This window comes from Peromyscus leucopus, chromosome 3 (assembly GCF_004664715.2).
Source record: "Peromyscus leucopus breed LL Stock chromosome 3, UCI_PerLeu_2.1, whole genome shotgun sequence".
Lineage (NCBI taxonomy): Eukaryota > Metazoa > Chordata > Mammalia > Rodentia > Cricetidae > Peromyscus > Peromyscus leucopus.
Genome location: NC_051065.1, coordinates 100138431 through 100153942, shown reverse-complemented (window position 1 = coordinate 100153942; position 15512 = coordinate 100138431). Strand labels below are relative to the sequence as shown.

The window sequence follows — 15512 nt, the reverse complement described above, 5'->3', positions numbered from 1 at the left end:
CACCCGGCCACCCTCTTCACCAAAGAAGACCCACCAGCTAGCTGTGGGCTGTCTGTGGGCCACCTTCCCTTCTAGCTCCCCAGAGCCCTGTGATGACGTCTGCTGTACGACCTGAGAACCAGACTCCCCACAGTGGAGCCCACTCCCCGAGTGGGCTGGAGGCAAGAAGCCCAAGCGGGCACTAGTACCGTCTGGAAGAGGCTCTGCATGAAGAAGGCAGGGGTACACAGCTGTGGAGCCAGGCAGGCGGAAGCAGGAGGAAGAAGAGCAGAGACAGAGGTTAGTGAACACCCAGGGACCACGTCCTCGGCATGAGGACGTCCCTCTCATCCCAGCACGCCCTCTGTCCACCACACTGTCCCCAGGCCTCCCACAACGTTCCGGCCCAGGCCAATTGGCTCCAGTTCCCCGGGGTTCCTTCTCTTGATGGCCTTCTCTGCCCAGCCTGCAAGACAGCATCATGGTCCTCTGTCCTCCAAGACAATGCTGTGTCCTGCGGGCCACACACCCCAGCACAGAGCTGTGACTGTGTATCCAGTCCTTGTGCTCTCTAGGTCCCTGACTCCACCTCACCCCATCCTCCCAGTCCTTCCCCTTCCCTTCAGTCTCTCTCTCTCCACTCCAGAGTTCTCTATCCATCACACTGTTTCTCTGAACGCTCCCCCGCCTCCATCCCCCTCTCCGCCCTCTGCTTCTGCCCCAGTGCCTCTTCTCTGGAAACTTCTCTCCCAAGCCAACATTCAGCCCCAGGTCACTTGTGGATTCTCACCTCTCCCACCCCTTGTCAGCAGCTGTCTCTCCCAAAGCCACCCACCTACTCAGTTCCCTCTTCTTCTCCAGGATGAGCCTCCCAGGCCACCTCAGCCCCTTCCTCCCTCAGCCCTGCAAAGCCAATCTTCTTTGTCTCACAGGCTTTCTGTCCCTCGTGTCCCTCCTAAGTCCTTAGCCCCATCCCTACCAGCTTCCCACTCTGCTCATCCAAGCATCCTAATGGTCTCTCACACTTAACTTGTCGATGATTACTTTTTTTTCTTAAATCCATCCCCCGAAACCCGCTCCCTTCAAGCGCCGTCTCATACACTGGCCCCAACATCCACCAAGACAACCAGTGCCACCCTTGGTTCCTTCTTCCTGCCTCACTGTGTCCGATTGGCCACCAAGCCCTGGTGACCCTTTTCCTAAATCTCTCTCCTGTCTCTTGCTACTCGTCCCCTCCCCCTCTCCCTCTCCCTCCCTTCTTTCTTTCCTCCCGTCCACAAGTTTTCCTTCTGCTGTCCACATACCCAGTGGCCCGTTCTGTGGTCTCCTCACTTCTGGTTTTGCACACATCCTCAACTAACGAAGTCCACGCAGTCGGGACGTGTCACTCAAGTGACCCTGCACTCAAGACACTTACAAACCCCTCATCTTCCAGCTACTGCTGACGTCTCTCATCACGTGACTTTTCCTTCAGGATCCCAAATCTCAATATACTCAATCCTTACCCTTCTTAAATGGAGGCACCGTGTTTTATTTAACCTTGGGACTCAGCACTCACCATCCATCTGTCTGAAGTACAGTCTGTCCCTCTTCATCTGGCCACTTCCTGCTTGGACTCTATATATCATCTAACTCTCCTTTGGTACCCTAAGCATCCAATGTCTCCGTGGTCCCCATAGCCTTTGTCCCCTCCTGACCTTCGTCACACTGAAAGACGCATCAATCATCCTACGCCCCTTCTCTGTCTGTCTTTGTCCCTAGCTAAGCAGCAATTCTAAATAATAAGCAGTGACGTGAATAGATAGCTGGAGTAAGGGAAGGATGGGGGACAGAGGGAGTAAAAAAGTGGCTCTCCTCGCCTACACTGCCACCTGCTCTGCCATCACCCCAGGCCCTCCCTCAGCCCTTGCTGGCTGTGCCTGCTCACGCTGCTCCAGCCTCCTTCACTACCTTCTGGGACCTGGCAGTCTTCAGGGCCTAAGTCAAGTTCTCCCTCAATTCCTCCAAACGCTCCAGAAACTTCTTCTAGCCCTGACATCTCTTAAACCCAAATAACTCGTGACACACACACACACACACACACACACACACACACACACACACACACACACACACACGTACATACGCACATGCATGAACACATGCACCTCACACAGTTCCAGTGAACCTAACCGTCCTTTGTTCATCTCACTCAGGAGGTAAAGGGGAGCCTGGGCCATATTGCCAGCTCCTAAGCCTCAATTTCCTCCTGGTCCAACCCACCTAGGGGACCCAAAGTTGTCCCTTCAAGACACTATGGGTGCTGTGACCCTTATCAAAACTGGACAGCATACTGCCAGGAAAGGCGGCGGGGGGGGGGGGGGGGGGAGGCTACAAAGGCAGCCAAGTCTGGTTGGCTGTCTCACAGGTGACAGGGACTGAGCACTCCAGGCCCCAAGGACAAGCCAATTCCTTATTAGCCTGGTCAGAGACAGCCATAAAACCAAACTCCTGTGCCTGCCCTGACTCTGAAGCAGAGCTGGCACCAGGTGGACAGGGTGTTGATCAAGCCAGTTCAGCCCCAGATCTCCAGGAACAACTGGGGGACTTCTCCCAACAGTAGAAGCCACCCTTAGATTCTTCTCAGCCCCCCAGGGCCAGTCCAGCACAGAGCTGAAGCCGCAGAAAGGCTCCTGGTCCCGGGTGACAGCACACTAGTCAGATGCTTCTTCCCAGGGCAGTGCGGGGGTTGACATGCCTCTGCAGCCCACTGGCCTGCCCTGTCCCCAGTAGCCCCCAGGACCCCACCTCACCCAAGGGGGACACGTCTTGGTTCCTTGGGGAGCTGCAGGCAGGGGGCAGGCAGGCAGCAGCAGGAGGCTCCATTGTCTGTCTGCCCCACCCAGCTCATTAGGAACAACATGCTGGTCTAATTACACTTCCCAGGGAAATAGTGTTTCAAATTAAGACCTTGGGGGAGGAGGAAAGGGATGGGGGGCACTGGGCTCATTTTCCTGATTGCAAAACACCAAATGTTTCCTTCTAGTGGATGCTGGGGTGCAGGAGCAAACCTGGGGTAGGTCTTAGGGTAAACTGTATCCCCTGCCACCTCCTAGATCTGGGAAGGTGTCTGGGGTAACTAGTTGGACCACCACACCCGCAGCACAAGCATCCAAGAAGCACATGCTGCGCTCTTCCAGGGCATCCTTTACCTCAGAGCAGAAGCGAAGAGGGACAGCTAGCCATGTCTTTGGACAGTCAAATCCCGCAGGCCCTGGGGAAGGTCTTCCTCCACACATGTCCCCAGTTCTAAGAGCCCCACTAGTAAGGAAACCCTAGGACCTCGCCTGCCACATGTGTGCGCATGCGTGTTCTCACCAACGTGCCCATGCGCATTGCACGCGCACACTCGCCAGTTCTCAGGAAATCTAAAATTGCAGTTTCTTTGAACTCGTTCCCCTTGGCAGCCCGAACTGCCTTTGTTCTCAAGACCAAAAAAGGGGTGTGGGGGGGGAGGGTGCTCAGAAGAGGTGGGAAGGAAGATGGGCCAAGAAGGGCACAGAGGAAGGACGAGACAGGAAGGATGGAAGGAAGCTCAAAGGAGAGAGAGAGAGGACAAAGACCAAAAGGCACCCTCCGCTCTCCACAAGGGCTCAGGTCTCTGCACACTAAAGCCCCCAGCAAGCAAGGCAGCCTGGCTTCCCCCACCTGGAGCCCCACAGAGCAGCGTTCCCATGGCCGGGTTACTACTGCCGTGTCCCTACGTAGCAGCATACAGCAGGGTGTCTCCAGCCCAAGGTACTGCCTCCAAAACCTCCGGTGTGCACAGGGATTGGACTGGGAGCTTGGGAGACATGAACAGCGACACAAGCGGGTGCTGGGCCACCACACACAAACAGACAGAAAACCCTCTGCCGGGTCAGCAGGCTCTCTGCAGGAGCAGAGCAGCCTCCTCTCAGCCTCTGGGGAGCCTTAAAACTGAGTAAGCCCCAAGTGCTTGGCAGGAGACTCAGCCTTCAGTCAGGGGAAGTGTGCTGAACTCGGGGCCAAGGGTTACCCTGGCACCCTCTGGGGTAAAGGGCATCACAAGGTCATCTTATAGGATGGGTCGCCTCCCTGGGCCTCGAACTCTTTGAACCTGCTGGGCTGGCCCTCTCTGCATCCAGGAAGCTCCCAGGGCACACTGTCCTCTGGCCCCGCTGACCACAGGAAGCCTCAGTAGGGGACCTGACCAGCCCTGATGCTCAACTCTTCAGGGTCTGGCCCCCAAGCTGCAGTTTTGAGTTGGTTCATAGCAGCCAGGCCACAGCCGCATCCTCGCCCTCAGTCCGAGCCCTCGCTGTTCCATATGACACATCCGGTCACGAAGGATTCTGAGTCTGTCATAACTCATCCCTAGGCCGGGTCCTCTTCAGCACAGGCTGTGGGTTTTGGCTAGAGTTCTATGCTGCCTTCCAAATCGGCAGTCTCTCCGCATGGCCGCCAGAAGCAGGAGGCCGCCTGTCAGGCGCGAAGAGGGCCAGCAGCTGGCAGGCCCCCACCTCTGCCTGGGAGTGAAAGGAAGTGAGGGAAGGGAGGCGGGCTACAATCCCACATCCTGATTGATCCTGCACTTCAAGTCCAAATTGCCCCGAAAATGTCAAGTGGTATCCGCTCTCAACCCAGCCCAGGGAGTCCCTGCCTCCCTGATGGAGGACATGGATGGCCTTTTCCTGCTCAGCCTTGGCCCAGAGCTCTCCTTCCCATCCATCTTCACGCTGCACCTAGGCCCCTTAGACCAAAGCTGTGTGCCTCCCATTTTCTCCATTGCTTTGTCAAAGTCCTAACACTGCCTCCACCACCAGAAAGGTTTCCTTGGCTACTCTGGCACCTGCCCAACATTTTATGCTTGAAAATATGCCATCTGTTACTCAACCAGACAAAACTCAGTATTGCCATTCAAGTGATCTGTATATGTCTGGACTACTAAGGAGGCATCAAGCCTCTGGGGCCAGAATCACCTCACAGTGTGTACCCCAGGCAGCTGTGGCTCTACTCCAAGCCTAAGGACTAAAATCCAGACCAGTCACCCTGTGACAGGAGCTTGGAAGTCTGGCCTTTATCTCCCTCCCTCCAGGTCTACCACCTCCCCCATCCCTGGGTCCAGCTCACCTCATCCAGTATCCTTGAAGTTTCGTGCATCTGGAATGGGCCACATCCGGGAGAGAGTAGGAGAAGCAGAAGAGCAAAGGGTCTCCATTAGTAACAAGAAGCACTGTCTGGGACAGAGATGGCACCCACAGAAAGTCCTCCCACCAAGGGCAAGCATGCCAGCTCCTTCGCCACACCCTTCAGGTGCTCCCATATGAAGAAGCGACAATGGACTGTGACAAAGTCTGATCCTCTCCAGATGTGGCAGGGGGAGAACATCAGACAGGTGGTAGGAGGGACCTGGGACCCTGTGTAGCAACCCCAGGAAGAAGTCGGGCCTCGAGCAAAGCTGTAGAACTGTGCTGTAGATTTGGGGAGCCATGAAAAGAATCTCCAGGACTAGCAGAGCTGAGGGCCGCCAGCCCCGACAGGACAAGGGGAAAACTGTCAGGAGAGGGCGGGGAGAAGCAAAGGGTGGGAGGGCTTGTGTGGTTACAACCACCCGGACCCTGTGTGTCCCAACAGCCCTAGCAGCTCCAGCTGAGCCTGCCCTAAAATGGAACAAGGAAGAAAACAAGCCTGAGACTCAGCACAGGCTTTCTACTGGGACCTCCAGGAAAAGGGGGCAGAAAGGCAGGAAGCGGACGGAGGGGACATTGTCAGCAGAGGAGAGGAAAGGGTCACAGGGAGACATGAGTTAGGCCAATTGGGCTAGCGGGATCCTGAAACTTCCCGTGCATCAGAAGCTTCACGGGGCTGGGTGGGGCGTGGGATGATGGGCCTCCACCCTCAGAGCTTGCCTGGATGGAAGTGGACCCAGAAACTGGCATTTCTAACAATACTGGGCTGCTCCCAAACACTTTCTGATCCTCAGCCTGGGCTGCAAGTTAAAGGCCTTGGGCAGTATTGAAAGACCCTGAGCCAGGACTGCACCCCCAGAGGCTGGGGTCAAACCTGCACTCCCATAAATGTTAAATCCACCATGGTGCGTCTCATGCCCAGCCCAATCCAGAGCCCTGGGATGGACAGCTCTGAGGTCTCTACAGTTTGGAACTTGGTGCTCAGTCATCTCCAGGCAGAGGGTGCCTATGCTGACTCAGTAGGGAGCCACTGAGTAAGATGAGAACTCCAGCCCCTCGTCACCTACCCGGGGACCACACTGAGCCACCTTCTGCCTAAAGGAGTTTCCAGGGCCCTCAGGTGGGCTAAGGTGAGTCCTGCTAGCTGCCCTCCCAAGCCTAGAGGGGTCTACAGAGGTAGGCAGACTGGAGAGAAATACACAAACAAGACTTACCTCAAAGCCAGGAATATGGTGGATTGCTGGCTAGAGTAAAGAAAAAAGGATGTTGTTCACCAGCTCATCACCCATCCCAGACCCCTGATTTCCACCCCGGGCCAACACCCATAGACTGTGTCAAGTAGCAAACAGGCCAGGTACTTGGGCTGCTCCCAGCTGAAGGGCGGTAGTCTGTGTCCTCCAGACACCTTACCCAGAGCGGCCGCAGGAGCAATTAATAAACAAGGCTCATGTGGAATCCATGGCAAACCTGAGCACAGCCCTCAAAACAGCCTGGCATTTAACAGTAGGATCCTGGTTACAAGGTCCAAAGCCAGGCCATGGCCCAGCCTGCCCCCAGTACCCATTCACTACACTCAAGGCCCCCTGCCCCAACCATGCAGGCTCCTGGAAACCATGACGGGGAATGACCCAGAAAGAAAAAGTGCTGCGGTCAGGAGTCAGTCATCCTGAAGTCGACATTCTGCCCTCAAGTGGATTGTGTTCTGACTTGGAGATCAGAAAGGGTGGGCTGGTGGGTATCAGTAGGAGGGCTGACTCTAGAGAAAGCATCCCAGTTCCTGCGGAGTTCACCATGTGGACAGCCCCACCACCCTTGGCCTGTGCCCCAGCTGGGCCTCCCAGGCCTGGACAGTGGCCAGCCTTACCTTCTCTCTCTGGATCAGCTCAAATGCTGCCAGCAGCTCGCCCGCAGGCTGGCTGCCTCTGGTCAATGGGAACCAGGCCAATCGGGGCATCCGTTCCAGGCTGGGCTGACAGATACAGCGACCCATGAACTCATCAGCACCCTAGACCAGTGTCGAAAGAGAAGAGTCAGTGTCCCGTATCTCCCCCCGCCCCAGAAGTCAGGGCAGCCTCTTCTGTGGAATGGCAAGCACTGCCCTCTTAGGGAAACGTGAGGAGCAGATGCAAGCAGCCTCAGTGCACTAAGATGGAATTCCCACAGCAGTTACACAAGTCCTTCTCTGTGCCCAACTACTATCCCCCATGCTTTTGCTTAATCCATCCCTGAGCCCATCAGAGAGACCTGGGAGAAACAGTCTGCCTACACTTCCTTAACACCCTTGTTTGACATGTCAGGGGCTCTCATATCACAACTGTTTCACCCCTAACTTCCCCACTTTTTCAGATGAAAAAAAAAAAATGTGACCTTGTTTCCCAAAGTGAGTCTTACTAAAATGATGTCTTTCCCTCCTAAGTCTCGAACCTGGCTTCCTCCTTCTCTCCTGCTGCCCACAGGGCAGGTCCACCTCCTCTCAGTGACTGAACACTAGTTCTTCTCAGCCGACCTCCATGCCCATTCCTCCTCCCCTGGAGCCCCTTGGCCTCGCCCAGCTCTTGTCTCCATGCTTTTGTGCTGGTGCCCAGCTCTCCTCACCTCTGTCACAGCAGACAGACTACCCATAGTTCACAGGGCAGTCGGCAGAGCCAGGTCTCAGGCAGATGGTGCTGTGGGTATCACAAGCCCTCAACCCTTGCCCAGGAGAAGGGCTGGGAGACAGCCCTGACCATTCTCATGCTATACTACGGGAGGGGAGGGCCTCAGCACCTCTACGAGGCGTCCTGGAATGGCCACCAGCTCCAGCACACACACACACACCACACTAGTGAGTGGAAATTCAGAATCATCACTCAGGGCGGACAGTAACCGCCGCACTGGGGAGGGTCTGGGGCTTCTCGGGGCCAAGTCTGGCCCCCCTTGGCTGCTGAGTTCTGCAGAGGGGTGGGGCTGGCAGATTCCCAATGGACACAACTCTCCCTCATCCATGGAGCCACCACTACCCCGGGACAGACCTCCCTCTTAGCCCGGCAAACATGAGAAGGGCAGCTTGGAGCAACGTTTCGAGAAGATTCTTCCGAAAGAGAGTTTCTGGCTGGCCAGCCAAGGACAGGTCAAACAGGACCTGGTCTGAGTGACAGTGAGATAGACGGGAGAGGCACAGTTCAAAAGATAGTTCTAGAAAGTTACCACAGCTGGGTGTGAGTGAGCAGGTCCCCGAAGAGCTCTGGCTCAGGCTGGGAACCTACCAGCTCGCCTTGCACCCATTCAGGGCCTCCTAGTCCCCCACTCCCCTTTCTCCTCCTGCCTCACAAGCACCAGGACCTGTACTCCTCCTTCCCTTGATGGCCCTGATGACACTCCGTCTAGTTGCTTCCTGTCCTTGACCTCAGCTAGCTCTAGAACTTCCAGGTCAGAATGCCCAAGCCAGACCCAGGCCACCCATGGCCAGCCTCTGTGACAATCTGGTGAACACCTTACAGAGCATCACCTCCCCATCCCTGGCTGCCACACTTTCTCAGAACTTCTGACATGTAGTCATGGCACTCTTGCTGGAAACAACTTCCAACCCCTCCTCCTTGCCAGTGCACCCCGCCCGGACCAGACCTCTCCACCTGGTCTTCTTTGTCTAGAATCACATGGCCTCCCTTACTTCTGACCGCATCCCCCAGTTCCTCTGGCCTCATTCTTCCTCTTCATCCTCCAGCACCCCCATATTTGCTAGAATGTTCTTCTATGTTCCCCTCCCCACACTTGTTTCAGGATTTTTGTCTTCACCCCAGCTTCCCCTGATTATTTTGCACAGTACTGTCTTATACTGGAGCATAAGTCACCTTCAGATTTGGGGGGGGGGGTGTTTTGTTTTGACTTGCTTTGACTTGTTTCGTTTTTAGGCAAGGTCTCAGGTAGCCCAGGCTGGCCTCAAACTTGATATGTAGCCAAAGAGGACCTTGAACTCCTGCCTCTACCTCCCAAATGCTGGGATTACAGGCCCGCACCACTCCGGCTGTATGCCCAGGGCTTTGTGCATGCTAAGCAAACGCTCCGCCAGTTATGTCTCATGGACAACACACCCTGATGCAGTTACTTAAACCGAATTCAGAACTCAGTTTCTCCATTGGGACAAGTGCATTTCAAGTGTTCCCCACATGAGGCTGGCGGCTCCCCTCCCCGAGAGCACAGCCAGAAAGCACAGCATCACCACAGGAAATCCTGTTGAACAGCACCATGGAAAGGCCCTGCGTATACCACAGGGCCATATGGTACTCCAGACACTCTGTCTCACCTAGAGGGTTCTTCACACACTGGGTGTCTCAGTTCCCACCTAGACAGCAAGCCTCAGGCAAGAGGCCACCCAGCCCAGTACAGAAAGTGCTTGATTAATAATTGTGGCGAGAAGGAACAAGGTAGGCCTGGAGAAAAGCCAGACCTCTAATCCACAGCTCTGTGCCCTTTCTGGATCTGCTCCCCTCTCTCAGTTTGATTAGCTATGTCTGCCAAGGGTCCTGTGCCAGCGATCCATTTCAAACTCATTTAAAATCATTTCAGTGAGCAGTGAGGAGGAAGGCCACCAGCCTAAGTCTTGGGGATAAGTAGCTAAGTGGAGCCCAACATTCACACCACGACTTTCCCTGGGGTCCTGGAAATGGGCAATAAAGAGAAGTAGTAGGTAAAACATACTTACATAGGTGTCGTGGTCATACAGCTCCACCACAATGCTGGGTGGCTGTTCTGCCACACTGGCCGGCTCACCAAAGATCTCAATCTCGTAGAAAATGAGGGTTTGATCCCAGGTGGGGTTCAGAGTGTTTTTCTCCACCACCGTCTTCTGGCTCTGATGCAGGAAGGAGACGATGCATAGGGGTCTGTGTGGGGTAGGTAAGGAAGGAGACAGGACTCAGCTGACTGTTCAGGAGTCGCAGGGCCACAAAGCCAGAGCATGGTTGTGGCTGCCACTCTGGAATAACAGCATTCGGGCCAGATGACATCTCTGAGGCCACCTATAGCCACTTGGAGATGGAGTCTGACCTTGGCCTGGAACTTGAAATCTTTCCTTTCCTACTCCTAGTTCGTCACTGGGGTAAGGTGTGCCAGAAAAAACAGTGGGTACCTGTGTGCCCCATTCATTTATCCAACAAGTATTTCCTGAGTGCCTTCTTCATGCCATACTAGGGACCAGGCATTGGGAGCTGGGGACACAATTGAAGCAAAATATGAACTATCTGCCCAAACTAACGACAATTTGAGTGAGAGCCTAGAAGAATAAACATGAAGTGTGTTCATGGTCGATCTGGATTCTTTGAGGAGCGGGGAGTAAGGGCTCAGGTGGTAGGCTCTAGGAGCCTTGGGATAGCATCAGTAGAACATGACCAGTACCCTCCCTCAGCAGCTCACCCCAGGTGCCACCTAGAGACCAGGCAGGAGACACACAGTGACAGCATGAATCAGTTACGAGGCTTCTGCACTGGTACAGGCAGAGGTGGCACGGCCTTAGGTGGATGCAGAGCAAAGAGCTGCTGGGCACTGCATGGTGTGAGCTCCTCACTCGCCCAAAATTCCTGTGCAGCCTGCCAGGCCCAACGGCCTGGGACCCAGCCAGTCGCTTTCTCTGCCTTGTCCAAAGGCAAGTTGGTATAATTGGAGCAGATTCTAGACCGGTGGTCCCCAAATGTTAAGGTACCATGGACCACCTAGAATGTTTTAACAGTTCTCTTGCACATGTGATGCAGCGGAGTTGGGTAGGGTCCTTGACTTTCTAGTAAGTTCCAGGCAATGTTGTGGGAAACATTGGGACACTAGTGTGAGGTCTAGGGATGTGTGCACATGATTTGAGAGAGAAGTAAAATGCTTGAGGGAGGATGCTCTTCCATCGTCTCCAAGAGCATATCAGTTTAGGGTCCTGTTCCAAATGACAGGTGTTTAGGGCACATGGACAGGAGAGTCAGGATGCAGAGAGCTGGCAGCTTGAGCCGGATGTCTGAGAAGAGACAGGGTCTTAACACAGCTGATACCTTCAGCCCCAGCTCTATCCCAGATGCCAAGCCCCCAGGCCAGCCCCAGCACAGCCATTAACTTCCCATGTGACCCAACAGAGCTCCAGTGGCCTCGGAGGATACAGAGCCATCCGAACAATCCCAGGCCAGGATGGGGAGACAGGGAATCAGGCTAGGTTTCTAGCTATAAGGAGACCAAGAGACAAACCCGGACCCTTGCACAAGAGGTGACAGAGAGAGGGGGGCTGGCACAGGGTGGCTGTAGATGAGGTGGAAAGATGAGGTAAGAGCAGGACTTCCACTTAAGGTAGACAGCAAGGTTCAACATTGTGACTGTGACTCAAGAGCTAGCTGTAAGAGTGAGGGCATCAACCTCACAGTCAGAGCCCTAGGCACCTGTGACAGAAACATACTCGGTTAGCTGACGGGCACCAAACCTGAGCCAGGCCTGCTAGTTCAGGAACTGGGGGGCAGTAGGAGAGTGATAGAGGGCATCCCTGTAATACTGGCTTTGAACCTGACTCTGCAGTTGGAGGAGGGCAATGGGATGCCCTTAACAGAGAGACTCCCCAGGGCAGTGCCTCCCTGGCACGGGACTCCCACATCCACGCACAGGCCCTGGCAGCCTGGCCCCGAGCCCTCTTCCTTCTGCCCCTGGCGAGGCCTGGCGGCGTCTGTGCGTTTAATGAAACCGTCTGGCTGTGATACCATCAGCTCCAAGCTCGGCAGAGAACCTCTCCCAGTTCCAGTAAGGGAAGGAGGGCGCGTTCCGATAAATAAAACCATATTAGAGAGCCAGCAAAAAAGCTTCTTTTGTTCCCACCCCCCTGTGCTTCCCAATGCTTTATTTTTATAAGCGTGCGGGCCCCAGACCGACCGCGTTTACACAAAGGTCACAATTGCACATTGTAGCGGCCATGCACGTTGTATTGGTGTTGGCAGCACCCCCCACGCAGGCCTCTGAGCAGGCTGGCTCTTTCCAGCAGCTCCAGCAGCTCAGGCAATGAGCTCAGCGCCGGGGGACAGACAGGGGGCAGCTTACAAACAAAACTCACCCAGACCCACACGCATGCACCCCACCCACCCATGGGAGGGAAAAGGACAACAAAAGCATTGTAAAGAACAGGCCTGGAGGCCTTGGGCCGCAGACACTGGGCTACTGTGTGCCCAGGGCCCAGCCTCCACCCCCACCCCCGCCCATCTCCCCACCCCCATACGGGCAAAAGACATAGCAGCAGCAAGGTGGCCAGATGGACTCACAGACACATCCTGTCAGGGAGGCAAAGAACAGGGGCCTGGGAGGTCAGCGGGGAAGGGTCAGATCCCCATGTCCATAGTTGAGCCAGCCTGAGGGCTGCAGGACCCAAACAGCTGAAGCAACCCCAAGGGGACATGTTTGGACAAGAGCTCTCTGAAGACCACAAGCTGCCTTTGAGAGGCTCCAGATACAGGCCACTTGAGGATGCCACCAGATTGCCTCACAAGAGAGCCAAGGACCTGTTACCAAGTCCAGACAGGACATTTTTTGTATAGGTTCAGAGCTTTGTACCAGGGTGTCGGCCAGTCCTGCCGCTCTGACCTTCCTAGGACTCTGGATGATACCTGCATTCCCATCAACCAATCCCCCACAACCCCCACCCGACCGCTGGGCTGAGATCCCGGGAGGCTGAGACTGGCCCGACTCCTGGTCTAGTGCTCTATGCCATCCTCATAGGAAAGGCAAGTGGAATGAACCCCAGAAATCAAAGCAATGCAAGTTCAAATGATGCCACAGCAATATTGTCACTACCAACTCAAGAAAAAGGCCAGTGTGCTGCCTGGGAGCCCAGGACTCGGGAGCTGAAAGGAAGAGAGTCAGGAGTTCAAGGCCATCTTTAGCTACGTAGTGAGTTCCACACCAGCCTGAGCAACATAAAAATTTAAAAAAAAAAAAAAAGAAATTAAAATTTAGGGGGAAAAATGTTCAAAATTACCAAACCCAGTGTTGGCAAGCAGTGGGTAAAGAAAGTGTTCTTTCCGCTGGGAAGCTACTTAGTGACCCTTCAGAAAGCAGCTGGGCAGGATGCCCTGAAAACATAAAACTGTTTGCAATGTTTTCCTCACATTCCTGGGCATCACCCAAATCAGCCAAAGGCTCTAGGTACAAGAGGTGCCACTCCAGGGGCTCTGGTAACACATCGCCCATTCAGTGCTCAGGCACTGACTGGCTACTGTGTGGTAGGGTAGCTCAGTGCTGGGTGATGCAGCGATGGAGGTGACTCCTGGGTGAGGATGGTCATGACCCAAGTGAAGAGACGGAATGGCACAAGGAAGTGGGGAACGTTCACGTGTTAGAGCCCCCCATCTCACCCGGCTGCATCCAAAACACTTGCCAAAGGAGGTTCTCCTACCCTGACCCAAGGAAAAATACTAAGAAGAGCAAGGTGTCCCCAGTGCCAGCCACGCACAGGTTAAGCCCCTGGCCTGGGCGACAGGAAGAAGACAGCACCAGAGCCAGGACGCTGCAGTAGGGGGGATGGTGGGTACATAGCAAAGGGCCCCAGACTGGTGCTGGGAAATCTGGCCTGAGTCCCGACTCATGCTCCCAGTTCTTGGGAAGGCGTTGAGGAGCTGAAGCAGGTTAGACGGCTCCTCCAAGCCGCCGTGCATCATAAAGCTGGGATCCGGTCCCCAGTCTCTTTCCCAGGAACCCTTTCTAAGTGAAGCGTTTCACAAGCCTCCGATGCAGTCTGGAAAACCCCTTCCCATGCCTGATGGGTGGATGTCTGGGTCTCCCCACCCCACCCCCACCCCCAGCATCAGAGCCAACCTGAACAGAAAGCCTGGATCAGAAGAGGGAGGGCCAAGCGGCAGCCAGACATCAGAAGCCCCGGGGCAGGAAGTCCCCAGTGACACCCAAATCTAGGCATCGCTACAGCACAGGTGAGCGAACTGAGGTTCGACAGACCCCACTGTGACCGGCTGTAAGCGTAACATCTCTCAGGACCACATTACTTCGACTTCACTGGACCACAGGCCAGCAGAGGAATGTGGGACTTCATAAGTAGATCCTTCACCTCATGGGTCACTGAATCATGTAACATCTGGCCTCTTGGCCATCTCTCCTTGACTGGGTTAGCCTAGTCACCCCCTGACCTGTGAGGCCCGAAGAAGAATCTATATAATAGGCATATCTTCACTCCTGAAATGATGTAAGACAACATTTCTCAAAGATCCTTTGTGTATGGAGTGGCAGTTGTCAACAGAACAGCTCCAACCAATACAGAAGCAGTTCTCAGCGGGGATGGGACAGAGGACAGCTTCTACCCTCCAGTAGCATTGGTGTGCATAGAACTAGGAAGATGTGGGCTTGGACTGTGTTGGGAGATGGCATGATGCTGCCACTTTGAAGGGTCAGGCAGGATGGAGCCAGGAACAGTGATTTCTCAGTCCTTTGGAGTCACAGCTTTTAGCTCAGAGCGAAGCCCATACCGGTATCAGAGAAGTCACTAGCATTAGCTGCATCTTATATTCTCTGCCTGGTCTCTACTGCAAACGCTCAACTCAAGCAGACACCACAGACACCTTCCACGGGTCTAGAGAACAGATGTGGCCACAAGGCGAGCCCCACTGAGGTACAGTGCTCAGGCCACCTGAACAGCAACATCCCACAAGTGTCTCCTCCACACTCCACATCCACAGGCTATCAGTAGGAACGTGGTGGGAGCAGAGGACTGCGTGGCCCCGGACAGCGGGGAGGCAGCTGGAAGATGCTCCTAGCAGTAGGCAGTCACAGCTGGACCCTCCCCTGGCCTCAGACATTCTGGCTTCAAATACCAGGCTCCTCAGATACGGCAGGCAGTGGCTGGGCACAGCACTGAACAGCCAGCCACCCCGGGGTCAGTTCCCGGGGAGAAATCGCTTTGGTTTAGGGTTTGGGAGTGAAAATAAACACTCCGAGTTTTATAGGTTCCCCCGCGCTGGCTGCTGTTTCCCTTTCCAGCTGCTGCTCAATCGGGCCTTTCATTCAGAAGCCCGTGGCCTCGGAGGAAGCCCTGGGCAGCACCCTCAAAGCTCAAGGGATGTTTATCTGGGTGGAAAGTATGACATCTCCCAGACCGGTGCCTGCTGACCCCACTGCATGATCCACATGCCGAGCTCCAGTTGCCCAGGCTGCAATCCTCAGGGAGCCCCTGCCCTTTGGGTGTCCTTAACCAGCTCAGTTCACAGAAGTCAAATGGCCTTCCACCCTCCCCACGTGCCCTCTGCTAAAAGAAAGCAGGCTGGGGATCAGTCCATTTCTACCTTTCTCAGTGTCAGTACCAATGGCAGAGTCCTAGACACAGCCACTGCAGATGTCTAACTGCCCCGAGCC

The 15512-nt window shown here is 54.9% G+C and overlaps 1 protein-coding gene across 14 annotated transcripts in view; it reads right to left on the bottom strand.

The window, feature by feature from the left end:
- Positions 1–15512, bottom strand: part of Dysf (dysferlin) — a 242916-nt gene that overhangs the window by 101311 nt on the left and 126093 nt on the right. For all 14 annotated transcript variants that reach the window (XM_037203840.1, XM_037203838.1, XM_037203844.1 and 11 more), the window contains 4 exons: positions 9850–10030; positions 7033–7173; positions 6383–6412; positions 5110–5139 (listed from right to left, as the gene is read on the bottom strand). In XM_037203840.1, coding sequence (XP_037059735.1) covers positions 5110–5139; positions 6383–6412; positions 7033–7173; positions 9850–10030 — 382 coding nt within the window. The remainder of the gene's footprint in view (positions 1–5109; positions 5140–6382; positions 6413–7032; positions 7174–9849; positions 10031–15512) is intronic.